The sequence below is a fragment of the Poromitra crassiceps genome, assembly GCF_964638095.1.
Source record: "Poromitra crassiceps genome assembly, chromosome: 2".
In the NCBI taxonomy this organism is placed as follows: domain Eukaryota; kingdom Metazoa; phylum Chordata; class Actinopteri; order Beryciformes; family Melamphaidae; genus Poromitra; species Poromitra crassiceps.
In genome coordinates, this window is record NC_139624.1 from 111,253,903 (window position 1) to 111,273,700 (window position 19,798).

The 19,798-nt window shown below is 43.1% G+C and overlaps 1 protein-coding gene across 1 annotated transcript; it reads left to right on the plus strand.

Annotated features, from left to right (window-relative positions):
- Nucleotides 1–2,831: 2,831 nt before the first annotated feature.
- On the plus strand, nt 2,832–16,876 carry LOC310771342 (uncharacterized protein; the record flags this gene model as incomplete). The annotated part of the gene is made up of 5 exons (XM_083631904.1): nt 2,832–2,899; nt 7,668–7,757; nt 8,498–8,587; nt 13,114–13,263; nt 16,516–16,876. The coding sequence occupies 5 exons, from the start codon at nt 2,832–2,834 to the stop codon at nt 16,874–16,876; spliced, it is 759 nt and encodes a 252-aa protein (XP_083488030.1).
- Between the last annotated feature and the right edge of the window lie 2,922 nt (nt 16,877–19,798).

Sequence of the window (19,798 nt, forward strand, 5' to 3'; positions counted from 1 at the left end):
GGAGGTCACGTGACTTCCTGTCAGTTGCGGAGGCATGAGGTCCGCCCAGCAGCTGCAGGCAGACCCTTCTCCAAAATGCCGCGAAATGCCATGTTATCAACTGTTATTGCTAACAATGGCTAGCCTGGCTAGCGACTGGATCTGACCAATGAACAGTGAACTTCCCAGCTCAAGTTTTCTGCAAATGGAATGCTAACAAAACGGGTGTGACGTCATTTAGCCTCCACATGCCAGTTATTTTGCGATAAAGGAACGCAGCAGAAAGTCGGCTCGTGTTTACCGTGAGTGAATACAAGACCGGAAGTCGTGTACTCGACATGCTTGGCATTCAAGTGGTCACGTCGTGAACATGCACAGTTAACTAGAAGAATGCCACCGAGGCTAACAATTTAGCTACCACTAGCTAGTAGTAGCGAGTGGCTAACTACGTTAATGCAGGAAATGCAAAGGCATGATGATGACAGAGGAAACGAAATGAGACTATTGAGAATATCAACATGTTCCTCACTCAGACATATAAAATGACTATGAAAAGCTTTATACAGCTAAAATGTCAATATATTTACTTTCCATCAACGTCCGGGTCCACCACCATCATCATCATCATATTATCATCATAAAATTGACTAAGTGCCGTGGGTTGTGTCTCTGCGGTTTTTGTTCCACGTTTTTGGTCACATTGTGAGATTTATGATGATTTTGGTCAGTAATGATGTCACAATGTCTATGACATCAGTGATGTTAGCCTCAACGCGAGACTCATCAGTCATTCTTCCTTCAGAGTCACAGATGCTATATCCACTGGGAGGTCGGCTCCAATGGTTGCATGCGATATACTGTACATGCAATCACAATAAAACTGTACCTACCTCAGACGGTGCTGCGTCTATGTGCCGACAGCCCACAATGCCGATAGCCCACAAGCAGAACCAGCTGAGCGAGGCAGCGTCTCGGTGGACCGGCTGGAGCTAACCTCTCCCAGCCCCCACGCCTAAACCTAACCTGTCCCACTCCCCAAGCCTAAACCTAACGTCGGACGCTTGAGGAGTTGGGAGTGAGAAATGTGTTGGGCTGTCGGCACTGCGGGTGGTCGACATAGCGGGTGGACCCCCCTCAGACACAATGTTGTTTTCCAACTCTACGGGGCCAACTGGCCTAGGTACTCCGAAATATTCTGTAGTTTCTAATAGGGCTGCCCCTGGATTATACTGTCTCTGTTGGAAATGAGTTTCTAGGTCAGCAGCCTGGGCTTGAAAATCATCATCAGAGCTACAGATACGGCGAATGCGATTGAACTGAGAGATGGGCAGACTTCTTTTGAGTGGAATTGGATGGAACGAATGTCCATGCAGAATGGACTCGTTTCCAACAGAGACAGTATAAACATCAATGGGTCACACGTGCACGTCACCGTTTTGAAAATGTATCACAAGCAGAGTGTCTCAGCCACACCAGATCCAGAGCATCTGAATCTAGAGTTAATTGTATAATCCAGTATTCACCCCTTGGCAGGGAATTTCAATCTATTGTTCAAAAATACTGGCACATTATAGAATCTGATCCAGCTCTCAAGTCCCTTGACACACCACCTCGGATCGTCTATAAGAGACCACCTAACTTAAAAAACCTGCTTGTGAGAGCCTACCTCCTACCTCCTACCCAGCCCCACTTTTTACAGTCTATCCCTCACGGTAACTACAGATGCGGCAACTGCACACAGTGTAACTTTACACACAAAGCCACCACTTTTACTCATCCACGTACAGGAAAACCCTTTAACATCAAAGGAGTGATAATAACATGTAAAAGTAATAATGCCATCTATATGCTCAAATGTCCATGTGGCCTCGCCTACATAGGCAAAACCACCAGACCACTTAAGACCAGAATCTCAGAACACCGATCCAACATCCGTAACAATGACATCAGAAGCCCAGTGGCTGTCCACTTTACACAAGCTTCTCACAATGTTTCTTCTCTTAGATATTCTGGCAGTGAACTTGTTAAACACCCTGTACGTGGAGGTGACATCAACTCTCTACTACTTAAAAGAGAGGCCTTTTGGATTTTCACCCTGGACACTCGAGCCCCAAAAGGGATGAACGAAGATTTTGACTTGTGGCCATTTTTGTAGTCATTTGTAGTCCTTTTGCAGGAGTGCTTGTAGGTGTGCTTTTGTGTGTGCTAATCTCATTATGTCCACATTGTAGTGAATATTGCTCTGTCTAGTATCTCTGTCCTGTGTCATTTTCTTCACAGCTGTGGTATCTTCATATACTTTTTTACTACTACCACAATCTCAAAGTAGTAGAGACCACCTTGTAATAGTTCACACTTTCTTCTTAAATATTACATTTCATTATGACGGTTTATACCTGATAACCCCAGTCTATGTGATATTCAAGTTGTTCTGAAAACGTCCATTATTACTTGTCCTTTGAGACAATTATGTTTTGATATTGCCAGTTGACATTTGATTATGTGAACAAGTGCAATGTATGTTTAATTTTATGTATCACATGATGTGTCAGGTGACCCCTGCGAGGGTACTTAAGGGGTGTGTCCCTACACTATATTCATGTCTGAGGAAGGGCTTTGCCCGAAACGTCACATTATTTTTGTGGTCAAATAAATATTTGGGAGCAGCTGCCAGTGTGCGGACTCTATTTTTGTATTACTTATTTGCACCTCGGTCCTGCACCTGGTTTTAACCCCTCACTGGATGTGTGTGCCTTTTTTGTACTTTTGAATTTCCTACACTGCCTACAACTTCCAATCTTCTTTGTTACAGTTATGAAAAATACACCAAGGGTCTCTTGGCATCAGCCCCCATGAAGGCCCATGGTGACCCCCAGCTACCTCCCCCATCACTGTCCAGCAATGGCACTGAATCTCAAAGGTAGAGTGTGTGTGTGTGTGTGTGTGTGTGTGTGTGTGTGTGTGTGTGTGTGTGTGTGTTTCTTGCAATAGGCCCTTTTCACAATGGCCATTTTGTGTTGAAGAGGCAGGATAAACACAGGTGCAAGCAAAACCATAATGAGGGTTTCAAATTTCTCTATCCTAGCCTATACAGATGCCCCCCTTCCACCACGAGAGGAGCGCCATCTTACAATGGGGTCATATGCAAAAGTAGTTGCCATGCCATTTGCTGAATAAAGCCGCTTGTTAAATCTTACCAGCTGGTCTCTCATGGTTGAAGTGTGGTTTGCAGAGACCGAATTTCAATCATGAAGGCCGCCATATTCTCATATCTGATCAGCCCGTGATGTCAGATATGACGTCAGCTCATCCTAAGTACTGTACATATAGCGAGGGTTTTACGTCACCTCCCTCCTAGGCTGGATCATAGCAGCAGCATCACGGCTGTTCGTCTCCTCTGAAGCTGTTGTTTCGCCCCACCCACCTCCCCAGTCCACCACCAATGAGTCTTGACTCCTGAAGAATCCCCCATGGGGGGGGGGTTCTCTATCCTAGCCTATACAGATGCCCCCCTCTCACCACGAGAGGAGCGCCATCTTACAATGGGGTCATAGGCCAAAGTAGTTGCCATGCCATTTGCTGAATTAAGCCGCTTGTTAAATCTTACCAACTGGTCTCTCATGGTTGAAGTGTGGTTTGCAGAGACCGAATTTCAATCATGAAGGCCACCATATTCCCATACTGTATCTGATCAGCCCGTGACGTCAGTTGTGACATCAGTTGACGTCAGCTCATCCTAAGTACTGTACATATAGACAAGTTTCCCCGTGCTGGCCTAGGGCGGCGCCATAGCAGCCTTATATGTCTCCGGCTTCCGGTTAAGTCCACATTGCGTCCACAGCAGCGAGCACATCAGAAGGCAGCAGCCGAAATATCCAAACTTTTTTACAACGATCGCTAACATCAGCTACACTAACGTTAGCAGACGTTATTAACAATGGGTTATTCTGGAACACATTGTGCAGTGCGTGGCTGTCACAATACACAGAAACGCCTGAACGAGTGGTTGGATCGACAGTGTTTTGAGCATCAGCACACATGATGCATATCCAATACCATCTCAAGTTGCAGCAACTAGATTGTGTGACTCAATAGCTGGGTTTCCATCCAAATGTATCGCAACTTTTAATCGAATTTTCAGAGTCGGCAAAATAAAATGCGAAACAATGCGTGTTTCCATCCACTGCTATTTTGCGAATTATAGAGCTGTCAATCACCTCGTGTTTGAGGCTGTCTGAGCTGCTGATCAGCTGCTAGACCCGATATGGTTGATGGTGTCAAGTCCCCTTTTCTTGATAACCCAGTTGGTGTGCCACAAGGATCGATCCTTGGGCCATTATTATTTTCCCTGTACATCAATGACCTGCCGGACATATGCCCTGACTTCAGCGTGCAGATGTACGCTGACGACGCGGTCATTTTTGTACAGGGAAAAACAACCGACCTGATTTCATGTAAACTCACAAATGTGTTGGAAGAGGTCCAACACTGGCTGCAAAACACATGCCTGTTGCTAAATACAAAAAAAACTGTATGCATGATGTTCAGCAAACGACCAGTTGGTATCACAAGGTCCAATGTGTTTCTGGGGGGGGGGATGGAATTGGTCTCCCATTTCAAGTACCTCGGAGTCATTTTGGACTTGAACCTTTCCTTCAGGAAACACATCAAAAAAATGAAAAGCACAATTAATTTTAATTTAGTTAATTTTAGACAAATCCCGGCCTTTCTTAACAGTTGATGCAGCTAAAACATATCTTCTAGGGGTGGGAATCACGAGATGCCCACGATACGATACTGAAACGATACTTGAGTCACGATACGATAGTATTGCGATACTGCGATATTTTCGATATTGCGATATATCGATATTGCGATATATTGAATATTGCGATATTTTTATATATTGCTATTTCTTACTTTTTCAACTGCAAATGATCTCCCCAAAGGAAAACTTTGTCAACATCTGGTTTATATAAGAACAATTTTTCAGTCTGTACATCTGACTTCAACTATTTTATTGCATCAACATTGTCAAGTAGACAGACCAACAACTTTCATAAAGTCATGTCATAGTTGCATGCACCTGACAAACTGAACTGTTTGTTACAGTCTACTTACAGTCCACCTTAACTGGATGTGTGTGTGGACTACTGTACTTATGTAGTTTTTGCAACTTCACTTCACTTACACAAAACATCTTGTGCAGCCCATTCAGTAACTGGGGAATTTGTAAATGACTGTTATGACAAAACTGTTACTGTTAAAACAAAATGAAAATATGCTACCGTTTGTTTACTGCTGGCCTTGGAACTAAAGTTGATAGTAGCCCGGTGGCCTGACATGGCCTGCCAAAAAAAAAAAAAAAAAATTTTTTTTTTTGCAATATCGATACTTGGCGTCCAAATATCGATACAATATCGTCAGGCAAAATATCGCGATACTGTGGTGTATCGATTTTTTCCCCCACCCCTAATATCTTCACTGCATGATTTTCTTTCACACTGAATACTGCTTCACAAACTGGTCGTTTGCAGGTGCCACTGTCATAAAACCTATTGAACAGCTATATTACAGAGCCATCAAGGCATTTGCTAGAAAACCTTTGTCATACCACCACTGTAACATTCTGGAACAACATCAATTCCTGAGCTTTGAAAATCTCAAGGTCTTAAAGAGTGCCTGTTTCTTCTTCAAATGCCTACATGGACTAGCTCCCCCTCCGCTACAGGAATTCATCCAAAAAAATAGACTCACTGGACTCGGCACTAGATCAGACACCAGAGGTGATTGTAAGGTCCATCGCAGAATGACCACGTTTGGTCAAAATGTCCTATCGGTAAAAGGCAGCCAAATATGGAATAGTCTCCCCGTCTCCATAAGGGACAGCCCCACCCTTGCCGCTTTTAAAGGTGGACTTAAAAAATGGCTGAAAACAAACCAGTCATGTGTCCACAGGTAGTATGTTTTTCTTCTCTTTTTGTGTGTATTATTATTATGTATTTTTATTTTTCGAAGTGTAATTGCTGCCATGTATTTTAGAGTGTTCTGTTGCTACTCATGTTTTATGTAGTTTTAGAGTGTACTGCTGCTACCTATGTTTTATGTATGTTTTTATTATGTTCTACGTTTTACGCTCTATGTTTTTTGTGTTTTTATGTTTTATGGGACAACGGATGGAAATTAGCCTCGTGCTAAATCCGGCAATTTTTACACTTTTACTATGTTCCAGGTTTTACTATCTGTTTCTGTGGTTTCTGTGTTCATTAATTTTGCACTGTCCCATCCAAATAAACGAATAAAATAAAAAATAAATAAAATAAATACAGCTCTGTTAAACACATCTAACGTTATTAATTTAAAGTTTCTTGATGATCTACAAGTAGACAAAGGTACCATAACGCCATTTCTGGATTACCAGGTGCGACTCGGCAAATTAACGTTATAATCCCAACCGGATCTAAATTTCTTTTTTTTAAATAGCAACGTTTGTGAACCAACGTTGCTATGTTACAATTTCGGCTCCGAAATTGTAAAATGGTAATCCACGGAGCAGATAGTAAGTGAATACAATTTCATTCAAGTCTAGAAGTGAATCGCCTTAAAGTTAATATCCCAGTCTTCTTCTGTTTACCACGGCGGGTATTGTGCTGCGTATTTACCATGATTTACCATGTGTAGCCCCATTGTGTGGAGGCTACACACGGCATGTCATGTTTTGCAGTGATCAAGGCAAACTGTGTTGTTTTTGAATGGAGAGACAACAGAATATCGCTTAAACTGTTTCCACCGCACGTTTCGCATTTTCTTTTTATCGATACACCCGACTTTTCCGCCTCCCTCAAGCGTGAAAACTTTTTTGCGATATTTGGAGGTTTTTGCGAATTAGGCAGCGTTTCCACTCAGATTCTCTATCCTAGCCTATACAGATGCCCCCCTCTCACCACGAGAGGAGTGCCGTCTTACAATGGAGTCATACGCCTTGGAAACCCTCATTACTGTTTTGCTTGCACCTGTGTTTATCCTGCCTTTTCCACACAAAATGGCCACTGTGAAAAGGGCCTATAGCGCTGCCAATCTACAGTATGACTTTGTATCTGTGCATCTGTCTTTGTTTCCAAATCTGTGTGTGTGTGTGTGTGTGTGTGTGCGCGCACGCGTGTGTGTGTGTGTGTGTGTGTGTGTGTGTGTGTGTGTGTGTGTGTGTGTGTGTGTGTGTGTGTGTGTGTGTGTGGGAGAGAGAGAGATAGTTTTGCAGGGTGTTCTGTAAATCAAACATGTTTACTGTACAACAGGGTATCCACGGGGGCTTGAAAAGTATTTAATTTGGGAAATCAATTTAGGGAAAATCAAGACCCTTGACAAGTATTAAAAAGTCTTAAGTCGATTTCAAATTCAAGACCCTTTAAATGTGTTTTTTTCCGATGTGAATAGCATATATGTCCAAATATTTTGATAAAAGTTTACGTGAATTAATTAATTTTGGTCCTCACAACAGCGCACACGTTTTGTTTATCAAGTCATTCTCCGCCTCCCCACAGTATCAGCTTGAGAGAAAGTGCCCAGGTCGCTTGACAGTGCATTTACGTGGCCCCTCCCCCCAGCTGCATGAGCACTCTTTGTAATCACAGCACATTGTCATTTCTTATGACGTTCATTAATTGACCTACAAATGTGTCTACTTGCAGGAATGACATGTTCCACAGTCCTGCTGGGGTTTGTGCTCCTGAAAAGCCAGAGGAAGTGAACAACATCAAGGTCGAGATCAAACAAGAAAGGTAAAAATAGAAAATGTAAAAATAAATAATGACTAGGAGTAGGGCTGCACAATTAATCGTATTTTCATCGTCATCGCAATATGAGCATGCACAATAAACACATCGCAAAGACTGCCTGAAACGCAATGAATAACAAAAGTGGTTTTATTTACATGCATCATGCATTCCCACTCAGCATCTGATCATTGTCTTGTGTTGTAAATCCAGCGTACACCTTTCCCTTGCAACAGTGCGCTCCGCCCCTCTGCCAAAGCCCAAACACGCTGTGTGTATAGTTTCCGCTAGAGTCAGTGTGTATTTCATTTCTTTATTCAGTGGGCATAGGCTGTGTTTGGGGCCTATGTTAGCATTATTAAAGCAGAAAGACATAGGAACTGTATAGCTACTGTAATATGCATACTTTAATATTTGTTTATTTATCGCAAGTCGTATCGTCATCGCTATATTGAACAATGTTATCGCACATCGCAGATTTTCCTCATATCGTGCAGGCCTAACTAGAAGTGCACTCCGCCAAGGTCAATAGTGCATCAAAACTAACCCTAACTCAAGTGAAAGTTCCCAGTAGCTGCTTTAAGGTTGTGATGTCGCATGAGGAGGGAGTACAGGACACAGTTTCACACATAGGAAGAAGAATATCAGGCTGAAGATTCAAGATTTTTATTGTATATTTATTTTATGGCAATAGTGTTTTCTTGTTATGTTCATTAATGTACCTACAAATCTGTCTGTACTTTCAGGGATGATGACATCTTCCACAGTCCTGAAGTTTGTGCTCACGAAAAGAAAGAGCAAACGGACGAGATCAAAGTGGAGATCAAGCAGGAAGGGTAAAACAAAAAAATCTTAATAAGCTATGATGAGTAAAGCAGGATTTATTTATTAGGGCTTTCTAGTTCTTTGGAAATACATTATTGTTTGAATTACTCATACATAAATACATACCATACATACATACATACATACATACATCTCACCATTTTACTTTATTATTAAAATTTGTTTATTGGGTTTTTCAGTTCAAAACATACTACATATATACAGAGACATAAGGAAAAGCAAGGCATGAAGCACCAAAAAATAAATAATCATAATCATCATAATAATAATAATACAAAAAATACAAGAGACACAGACAATTAAGACTAAAAATAATTTCTACAAAACAATTACAATACAGTTTGCAGGGGATACGCTAAGTGCTGAGGATATGTTCTCTGGCAACCACTGTCAAGAGCTTTGCTATCTCGACACGACAGATACTATACTATAACATCCACAATACACAGTACAGTGTCAAACCCTAGACAAATCAAAAGCCAACACTTGAATCTCTGAATCTCAATTAGGCAGTATTGGCAGGAGAGAGGTATTTTTGATCGAAGTAATCCAGAAAAGGACCCCACACTCTTAAGATATTTCTGAGCCGAACCACGTATGGCGTATTTGTTTCTCCTATTTGAGATGTACCATAACATCCCTGACCCAACATTGAGAACCTCTGCTCTAGGGCAACACCACTTCGGGGAACCGCCCACCGCCTCTAGTCTGCGACAGCGAAACGCTGGGCGGTTCCAGCGGCAGGGGGCGCGAGGTTGAAATGGACCAATCAGACGCAGAAATAGTGCAAGACAGCCTATCAAGATGCAGCGTCAGAGGCTTTCACAGGAGGCATGCCGGCGAGCATTTCATGGTGTGCACGAGCCGTAAGTAGGGTTCCCAGAGTAAAACCTGGCCATTTCCACCACTGCTTATGGATGAGCATCATCTGCTGCATGCCATCGAGAACCGTTGGTCCGATCAACTTCAAACTTTGGGAGTGTGCCCTACTGTGCAGTGCAGTGCCCTGTTTTTGTGCAATTCGGCATAGCGCCACCTACTGGCAACATAGAAAATGTGGTTTATCTCAAGAACCATTCGTCAGATCGACTTCAACTTTGGGGAGTGTGCTGAAGGGAACTCGATACAGTGCAGTGCCGAATTTCGTGCAATTTGGCACAGCGTCACCTATTGGCCACACAAAAAGTGGTTTATCTTGAGAACCGTTTTTCTGATCGACTTCAAACTCGAGGAGTGCGCTTAGGGGGACTCAAGGAGGTGCAGGGAGCTGAATTATGTGCAATTTGGCATAGCGCCACCTACTGGCAACACAAAAAGCGGTTTATCTCGATAGCCATTCATCTGATCGACTTCAAACTTGGTAAGTGTGCTGCTGGGAACCTGACATAGAGCAGTGCCAAATTGTGTGCAATTTGCACAACGCCACCTACTGGCAACACAAAAAATTGTTTATCTTGAGAATCATTCATCCGATTGACTTCAAACTTGGGGACTGTGCTCCTGGGAAAATATACCGGGGACCCCCTCATTCTGATTTGTGATTTTGGGCTCAGCTTGTTTTGGGCTCAGCTTGTCACGGACCCCCTGGCAAAGTGCCAAGACCCCCATTTGAGAACCACTGCCCTAGAGGATATTATTTCTGAATGCGTGACTCATAGCCTACCATTATAGCCACGTAAAAATCTCTTAAAAATCTCACTTAACTAAGATCACGGAGCTCTACTGATTTTTACCCTTGATTTTATTCATGACCGACTTGAATATTAATGCTGCTTATTCAGCTTACAAAATGAGGGGGGCCGGCCAGTATGAGAATGGTGTATTTGTAAGCTGAATAAGCAGCATTAATATTCATGTGAAGGGGAAATAATCAGTAGAGCTCAGTGATCTTAGTTAAGTGAGATTTCTAAGAGATTTTTATGTGGCTATAATGGTAGGCTATAATGAGTCACGCATTCGGAAATAATATCCTCTAGGGCAGTGATACTCAACTTGCGGCCCGGGGGCCAGATGCGGCCCGCGATAGGGTGCAGAGTGGCCCCCCGACAATTTCCTAATTCACAATGAAAACCAAGGTTAAATATAATTTGACTGAGCTCCAGCTAAATTGTCAAATATGGCTGTCTGCTTGCCACCCAGGCACTTACAGTATATGTATAAACTATGCAAAGAAATGTGAGACTAAACTCCGGCTGACACCCCAAAATCCTACAATCTGCTACAGAAAAATTAATATTAATGTTTATTGACTGGCCCCTTGCCTCCTGTTATTTTGCAAAAGGGGCCCCCAGGTAAAGCAAGTTGAGTATCCGTGCTCTAGGGCCACACCACTTCCGGGAACCCCCATCCTGTGTAAGTAGGGTTCCCAGAGTAAAACCTGGCTATTTCCACAACTGCTTATGGATGAGCATCATCTGCTGCATGCCATCGAGAACCGTTGGTCAGATCGACTTCAAACTTTGGGAGTGTGCCCTATTGTGCAGTGCAGTGCCCTTCTGCTGCAATTCTGCTGGGAACCTGACATAAAGCAGCGGATTTTGTGCAATTCGGCACAGCGCCACCTACTGGCAACACAAAACGTGGTTTATCTTGAGAACCGTTCATCCGATTGACTTGAAGGAACTTGAAGTAGTACGGCGCTGAATTTCTTGCAAATCTTGCAATTTCCTGCGCCACCTACTGGCAACACAAAAAGCTGTTTATATCGAGAAAGATTTGTCCGATTGACTTCAAACTTGGGGAGTGCGCTGCTCGGACTCCGATGGAGTGCGGTGCTGCATTTCATGCAATTTGGACTTACCGTATTCCAAATGTATGTACTGTATGTCTGTCCTTCGCGTATCACGAGAAGCGTTTGTCGGATCGACTTCAAACTTGGGGAGTGCACTTAGGGCAGAGGTTCTCAAACTTTCTTTCAGCCAAGGACCCCTTACAAGATAGAAGGGGGGGAAGGGGGTCTGCAGCTCGACCGCTGTGCGGGCTCACATGCTCTTATGACATCACTGATGATGTCACAACTTTGCATCACTGATGACATCACAATTGCTCTTATGACATCACTGATGATGTCACAATGCCTATGACATCATCAGTGATGTCACAATGCACAATTGCTCACGTGACATCACTTCCAGTTGAGTGACATCACTTCGGGGACAGAATTGAAACAGATTCTATTCTACTTCTGCGTTTCAGAAAACTTTATTTACATGATCAATGTTGTTCACAAATGTCCTCAATGGAGAATGACAATTAAACGGAATGGACACCATTATGGGCAAGCTCAGTTAAAAGTAGTCTCACAAACAATATAGTGTTGCTTGTAACGCGTAGATGCCTGCCTATTAATAAGGTAAAAAAAAGTACGGTAGCCTACAAATGTCGAATAAAAACTAAATAAATGAATAAAAATAATTTAGGCTAAGCCCAGCACAGGCAAGGACACTTGCACCTATTTTGGCTGAACAAAAATACCATTGGTATTTCTAAATACCCCGGTATATGGTAATACCTTAATACCGCCCAAGCGAAGCCTAGTCTAAACTTTTACAGTCTGTGTGTATTAGACCTGCTCGTCTCTTTCCCTGAGCAGGCACACACAAACACATGCAGAGAGAGAGACACACACACACACACACACACACACACACACACACACACACAGTGTTAAAGATACATGCATAACGTATTTTTTTCTGCCAGCCTAGTGTCTAACATTATACCAGTGGAGTAATATGTTTCCATATTGTCACCATATGGTACAGTAATGTGGGAATAGGAATAACACACATCGGATCATAAATCAGACCTCCTGCATCAACAATCAGGCCATTAGTGGTGCCTGAATTATTATTATTATAGAAATGATTGACTTATCTTAGAAACAATAGGCTATAGGTATTGTGGCAATGACTGAGAAATGTTACCCCCATGGGTACATCTACCCGTTCCCCTTCCCCCCATTCATACATCATGCTCTCCCACTCTTCACTGCCAGCCCCCCCCCCCCCCGAATGGTGCAGTACCGTTACACAGTGCCCGTTCCCCTCCCCCTTGACATCACTGATGATGTCACAATTAAAATGTAAAATATCGCTGTAGCTCCCCCCGTGGGCGCATTTATTTAAAAAGAATCTTGCGCTGCACTCGGTCAGGTCCTCCTAAACGCACTCCCCAAGTTTGAAGTCGATCCAAACAACGTTTCTGGAGATACGCGAAGGAGACATACATAATGTCAGGCCCGAAATTAACACCCACCAAGCGCCAATGGCGACTAGATTTTACATTTGGAGTGTGACGCTCAGGGGTGTACCCGCCACATGGCGGGTCCCAAAATAGTCATCATCACTGATGAAATCATTGGCATAGCTGTGACATCACTGGCATAGCTGTGAGATAACAGATAACAGACAGAGTACAGACAGACAGAGGCCACAAATTTATAGTAAAGATTATGTTCATTCCATATTGAATATTTCAACAAATGTATGACATATGTTTTTGTTTTATTTTTTAGTATCGAGTGGGAGGTGCCTGATGACGGAGACACTTCTGATGAGGAGGATCTGTCAAGCCCAGAGGAAGACACAGACAGCTCTGTTGAAGAAGTCTATGTTCCCCTTATAAACAGCTCTGATGAAGAATATGTTCCCCCTCAAAGTGTGCGGTATGTTTTGTCTGAAAATAATGATATTACATTGAGGAGTAGTAGGTGAAGAGACAATCTGGGAACCCAGAGTCTATTTTTATTGGATAATAGACTCTGGGACAGCCCTACCTTTTTTCCCAGCTTCCTGGGCCGAAATGGACGTGGAAAAGGAAAGCGGAAGTGACGGAAAAGCCACCGTCACTTCCTTTTCTGCATCCATTTCGGCTATTTACTAATAACGTTAAAACTGCATAGAAGACGTCAACTAGTCTTACAACAACAGTGGGAAATTACTCTAAAGTCACGGCGCAAGTTGCTATTTAGACTGTAAACAGTGGAGCACGGACACGGAAAGGGAAGTGACGGTGGTAGGAGAGGCGCGCTGTACAGGAAGCTGGGAGAAAAGGTAGGGTTGTCCTAGAGTCTTTTTTCCAATAAAAATAGACTCTGGGTTCCCAGATTGGTGAAGAGATAACATTTTAATTGATCTTTTTCCTTGCCATGGCTTTAATCATGTTGGGTAAACTGAGTGGGAGAGGGGATCCTGATAGCTTACAGTAGTGTTCTGCCTAAAACTTCATCTTTCATGTGTAACGTTTATAAAGGAGCTGACACACCAGTATAACTAGAAAGGACTAGTGTCAACGAAGGCTGACTGTTGTGTCGCCTCACATCGCCTTTGTCAGGAGCAAGAAGTTGCACTTGAACACACCAGCCGACGGTCAACTAGCACGTACTTTCTGTACACACCACTCTACCTCACCACTTAAACCATGTACACACCACTCTACCTCACCACTTAAACTAGCACGTACTTTCTGTACACACCACTCTACCTCACCACTTAAACTAGCACATACTTTCTGTACACACCACTCTACCTCACCACTTAAACTAGCACGTACTTTCTGTACACACCACTCTACCTCACCACTTAAACTAGCACGTACTTTCTGTACACACCACTCTACCTCACCACTTAAACTTAAACTTTCTGTGCCTGCGTCACGCGTGAGACCATGTACACACCACTCTACCTCACCACTTCAACGCTTTTGTAATATAGCTCATAGGGGTGGGAGAAAAAATCGATTCACCTAAGTATCGCGATTTTTAATGTCACGATTTTTTGGATCGATCTTTTATTCCAGAATCGATAATCGCAAATTAAATTTTTTTTTTTTTTTTTTTTTGGTGCTTGCAGTCAGGCCACTCACTGAACAGCAGGCTAGGCGCCGCCTACTGGTTTACTAGTGGTTTTATTACTTTATTAGTTAGTCTGAAGTAATAATTACACTTCAGGGTTAAAGTGGGTGCATCTCATTGTAAAATTGGACTTCAAACGGCCCAAATCTGGCTTCAAACGGCCCAAATTTCACGCGCGTTGGCCCATATCGGCCTGGCCTGCTTGGTATCTAATGCCCGGCCTGAATTATGATCCCAGTCCGCCCCTGTTTTTAACTATATCGCCCAGCCCTACTCATGATATATAATATACAGTCTCTAGTGTATGATTCAACTTTTCCCATGTTCTAATCTAGTGTAAAAAAGCAAACAAACTGAAAAAATAAAAGAAAAAAATAAACAAAAATCGCAATAAATCGTAATATCGAATCGCAATAATCGTAGAATCGCAATAATCGTGAATCGCAATATATATCGAATCGGCACCAAAGTATCGTGATAGTATCGAATCGGGAGATAAGTGAATCGGCACAGCCCTAATAGCTCAGGGATGCAAACTAGTCACCTTTCGGTGACAGTCACCTTTTTCATCCCAAAATAGGAGGATTTATGAGTGGTTTTATGTCTGTCCTGGTATGTCACCTTTTTCACTCCATGACTTTGCATCCCTGATAGCTACTTCTAATCTAGAATGTATCTGATAAAAAGTTGCAAATGGCACTGGCGTTATCAGCCCTTGCCTGGTCTGTTGCTTGAAGAAGAAAAGAGGCAAGCTCAAGGGGCTTTCGCAAAGGCACGTCATCATGAAAATATTGCTGTTTTAGAATTTCTCAGATGAGATTAAGGGTGTATTCACACCTCTGGGTCGTTTGCTTTATTCCGATGGGATGGAAAACATAATTCCCGGAGATTTTTCTATATGATTATAAGAATGCGTTTTGTTAGACCTACATTGTAGGCTACGTCGGGCGTGCCCCGAGAGAGAGAGAATAGAGAGAGAGAGAGAGAGAGAGATTTATTTGTTTATTTATTTATGTAGCCTATGTAAGTATGTATTTATCTTATTTATCTCTATCTATCTATCGGGAATTTGGAGTTAGAAGATCAAAGACCCTTGCAACTTCTGTTATTACGATCACGGAGACTTCAGAGGATTACGCATATGAACACCTGTCCTGTCAGGAATAAAATATTAATAAATAATTTCATAATCATCTATACGGACATTTCGAGGAAGACATGCAATCCGTTTGATTGTCTGATTGAACCATGACAATCTTATCACAAAAAAGGCTGGCTCTGATTACCACGACTTGTTTTCATTTATTTAATGGAGACCAGATAAGTTGATCGAGTTCGAACTGCTGATGTGATGTGATGTGATGATTTCACAAGTCGCCAAAACATGATCTGAATTTAGGAGCGCCCGGCTAGCAGGGTAGGATCTGAATGAAGATGTTTTTAAACGATAAAAATGCTCATTCTTCAGGCCATTAGCACAGCGCAGCTGACTACTGCAGCTGTTTTATCAAAATGCGCACTGTTTCCTGCAGTTGTGTCGGATCGAGGTCGGATCACGTTCTCACCACAAACGAACCGCACCAGAGTTTGTTTAAAGCGGACCGAGACCACCCTTTCTTGGCGATCTCGGTCCGCTTGTTTTGTCCCGCATCTGAGTGCGATTGCTGTGTTCACACTCCCCCAAACGAACCGCACCGAGGGGGAAAATGCTCTCTGTTTCGGAACAACTGCTCCAAACGAGATAGGTGTGAATGAGAGTTGAAAAATGAGAAGAATTTTTGTGTGCACTGCTTTCGTTACCAGCCAATCGGAGTGATTTCTCTCACTGACTGCCAGATGTTGGCCCGATGCCAAATCAAGAAGTAGAATCGTCCAAAAAAGCCATTACTACACCCAACGGTGCGGGACACACCGCAAAGACTAGGGCGACAGATGCTCACGACAGCCCACACGTTGCCGACGGCTGAAAATCGACTGTGTGTAAGGGCTTTAAAAGCTATGTGAGATTGATGGACGACTGTTGTACTTCCTTCCTATGACACTATATTGTGTTTCTCAACACAGAACTGGCGGTGCCCTAAAGATACCTTCTCCAGTTGAAACACTCCCAACAGCAGGCGTTGGAGAAACGGCGCCCGATCTCAGAGAGAATGAAGAACCCCCGATGCCTGACATCTTATCTGTTCCAGATTGCCTGCAGGTGTTACGTGAAGATGACATTGTTGATGAGAAAGCTTCCATAGCATACGAGAAGAGCCTCAGGCAACTTACAAGCTTTCTCAAATTCCCAGCCACAAAGTGCTTCTACAGTGACCCTGTCCTCGGAGTTGAATGTGACGCTGTTCAACCCTTTGATGTCGTCATTAAGTCACGGGGAACTGGAACCATTATTGAATGGGTGAGGAAGCTCTTATGGAACAACTAGGGCTGGGTATCGTTTAAAAAATACGATAACAGTACCAATACCAGTACCATTAAAGTGATACCGATCACCAATAGTACTTTATTCGATACTTTATCACACGTCACATTAAATCGAATAATGCCTACCCCACACTACAGGATAATTTGCAAGATTATGGCCAAGATTCCCCCCTCCCGATTTTCTCGGGGGTGCTCCCGATTTGAAGCGCGTCGGGCAGATAATCTTCCCAAATGATCCTGTAGTGTGTGGGGTTCAAACGATTGTGAATCGGGCATATCTAACATGTTAGATATTTACAACCCGACAGGCGATTGCATCTTGAGCAGAGAGCCAGTAGTAGCTGCGTTTCCATTAGTTTTTCGCAAAATAATCTGGTCCGCGTCCGCCCGCAGCCCCGCACAGAAACGAGGAAATTGTCATCGAGGTGAAATACCCGTGCGTCTTTGAACGGGACGGAAAACTAATGCTATACTGCAAAGCATGTAGCCTACAACAAGCGCTTAGGTCTCATATGCTTCCCGCATCGGCGAATGTCCGCACGGAAAAGTGAGTCAAAATTAATCAGCAGACGCGCCCCTCCACAAGGCACCTACAGACGGTTTTCGCCTGGCCGTGCACAGTAGGCCTACACCCCGAATGGACGCGGCTGTCCGCGCAAATATTAGTTAAACAAATCCTTTCAGTGCAAATGCATTATAAAAACAAAAAATAAGATTTGTTTAGAAAACGAAATGACACAAATGTATTATTATTATTATTATTATTATTATTATTATTATTATTATCATTATTACTACTACCGTACTACACCCGGTGCGCACACTGAATAGGCATTTTAAAAGTTAATGTCGAGCCCTGCTTCCAAGGTGAATCTTCGGCATAATCTTCTAGTGTGTGGGGTTGCGTTTGAACAGACGCGATTGTGTGTGTGTCCCAAGATTGAAATGTTAAAAAATCGGCTCTCTCTGTCCTGTAGTGTGTGGGCTCTCAAGATTTTTATAATCTTCAAGGATTTGAAAATCCTGTAGTGTGGGGTAGGCATTAGTCTTGCGGTGATTGGCTGTGAACAAAACTATACAAAGTGTTTTTTCCCCCTAGACCTGTGTACATGGCGCCAATGAGAAGTAATCTCTGCACTACCGTGTGCGTCAGGTGCGTAGGAGGAACCCCAAGTCATAGAGGCAGAAGACTCCCACACACTGATTTCACTTGAGCAAGACTTTATAAAATACATGTTTCGGTCAAGCGACCTTGGCTTATGATATACCAGATGAAGGTCGCTTGACCGAAACATTGTGTGTTTATAATAAAAGTCTTGCTCAAGTGAAGTCAGTGTGCGGGAGGGAGTCTTCTGTGTACAAAAGGATGGAATGCAGGTATTGTTTGACTGGAATACTACTTGGTACTGGGTTATTTCGGTATCGAGTACCGATACTCAGCCCTAGTAACCATGTTGCACTGAAGTTTTATTGTGTTTTTCCAGTGCTTCTAATAACTTGCTAAAGGAGAATTTGGGTATTTTTCAACCTGGACCCTCCTTTTGTAATCGTTTGTGTTTAACTAATGTGAGCAGACATTTTTGAAATTGCGCGCATGCTAAACTAAACAAGCTTATTTTTGCAACGGACACAGACTCAGATTGTTATTAGAGAAAATGAACCCTTGTATTACCTTGCAGCAGCGTGTCCCTCCCTCTCTCTGCCTGTCTCTCCATGCCTGGCTCTTCCGTTTGTATCCACATAACGTTACTCCGACTCAAATAAAAACGTGCAGCCATCGAATTCAAATGTCTCATCCATATTCTCGAAATCAGCACTATACAATATTCAGCCATAACTTCCAAAATCTTTCAGCTACACTTTCTGTTACTCTAAGCGACACATGGCAGCTCCCGGCTTGCCCCACTACAGCTGACTTTTCCTGCAGCAATGCAACTCTCACGAGACTCTCACGGTTAGACAGACCCAGGCAGGTGGAGGTAAATAGAAGCGCTTCCATTTCTCTCTGTATCTATAATAACGATATGAGCCTGTGCGTGGCAGAAATAAGCTCTTTACAGGACGTGCATGTGAAAATAAGCTGCTGGCGACTGCACATGTATCAGAGGAAGCATGTGTGTCTACTACATCTCTCCCCAGATGGGCAGAGGGGGTGGCACAATGACCGGGACAGCAGGGAGAATTGGCCAAGTACATTTGGGGGGGGGAAAACTAAATTCTCCTTTAAACCATTAAAAGCATGTTTATCTTACATACTCTGCCCACTTCATTTGATGTGGCATAGACTGTACATTGTGTGGTGTTGATGTGGCATAGACTGTACATTGTGTGGTGTTGTTGTGGCATAGACTGTACATTGTGTGGTGTTGATGTGGCATAGACTGTACATTGTGTGGTGTTGTTGTGGCATAGACTGTACATTGTGTGGTGTTGATGTGGCATAGACTGTACATTGTGTGGTGTTGTTGTGGCATAGACTGTACATTGTGTGGTGTTGATGTGGCATAGACTGTACATTGTGTGGTGTTGATGTGGCATAGACTGTACATTGTGTGGTGTTGTTGTGGCATAGACTGTACATTGTGTGGTGTTGATGTGGCATAGACTGTACATTGTGTGGTGTTGTTGTGGCATAGACTGTACATTGTGTGGTGTTGATGTGGCATAGACTGTACATTGTGTGGTGTTGTTGTGGCATAGACTGTCCATTGTGTGGTGTTGATGTGGCATAGACTGTACATTGTGTGGTGTTGATGTGGCATAGACTGTACATTGTGTGGTGTTGATGTGGCATAGACTGCACATTGTGTGGTGTTGTTGTGGCATAGACTGTACATTGTGTGGTGTTGTTGTGGCATAGACTGTACATTGTGTGGTGTTGATGTGGCATAGACTGCACATTGTGTGGTGGTGTTGTGGCATA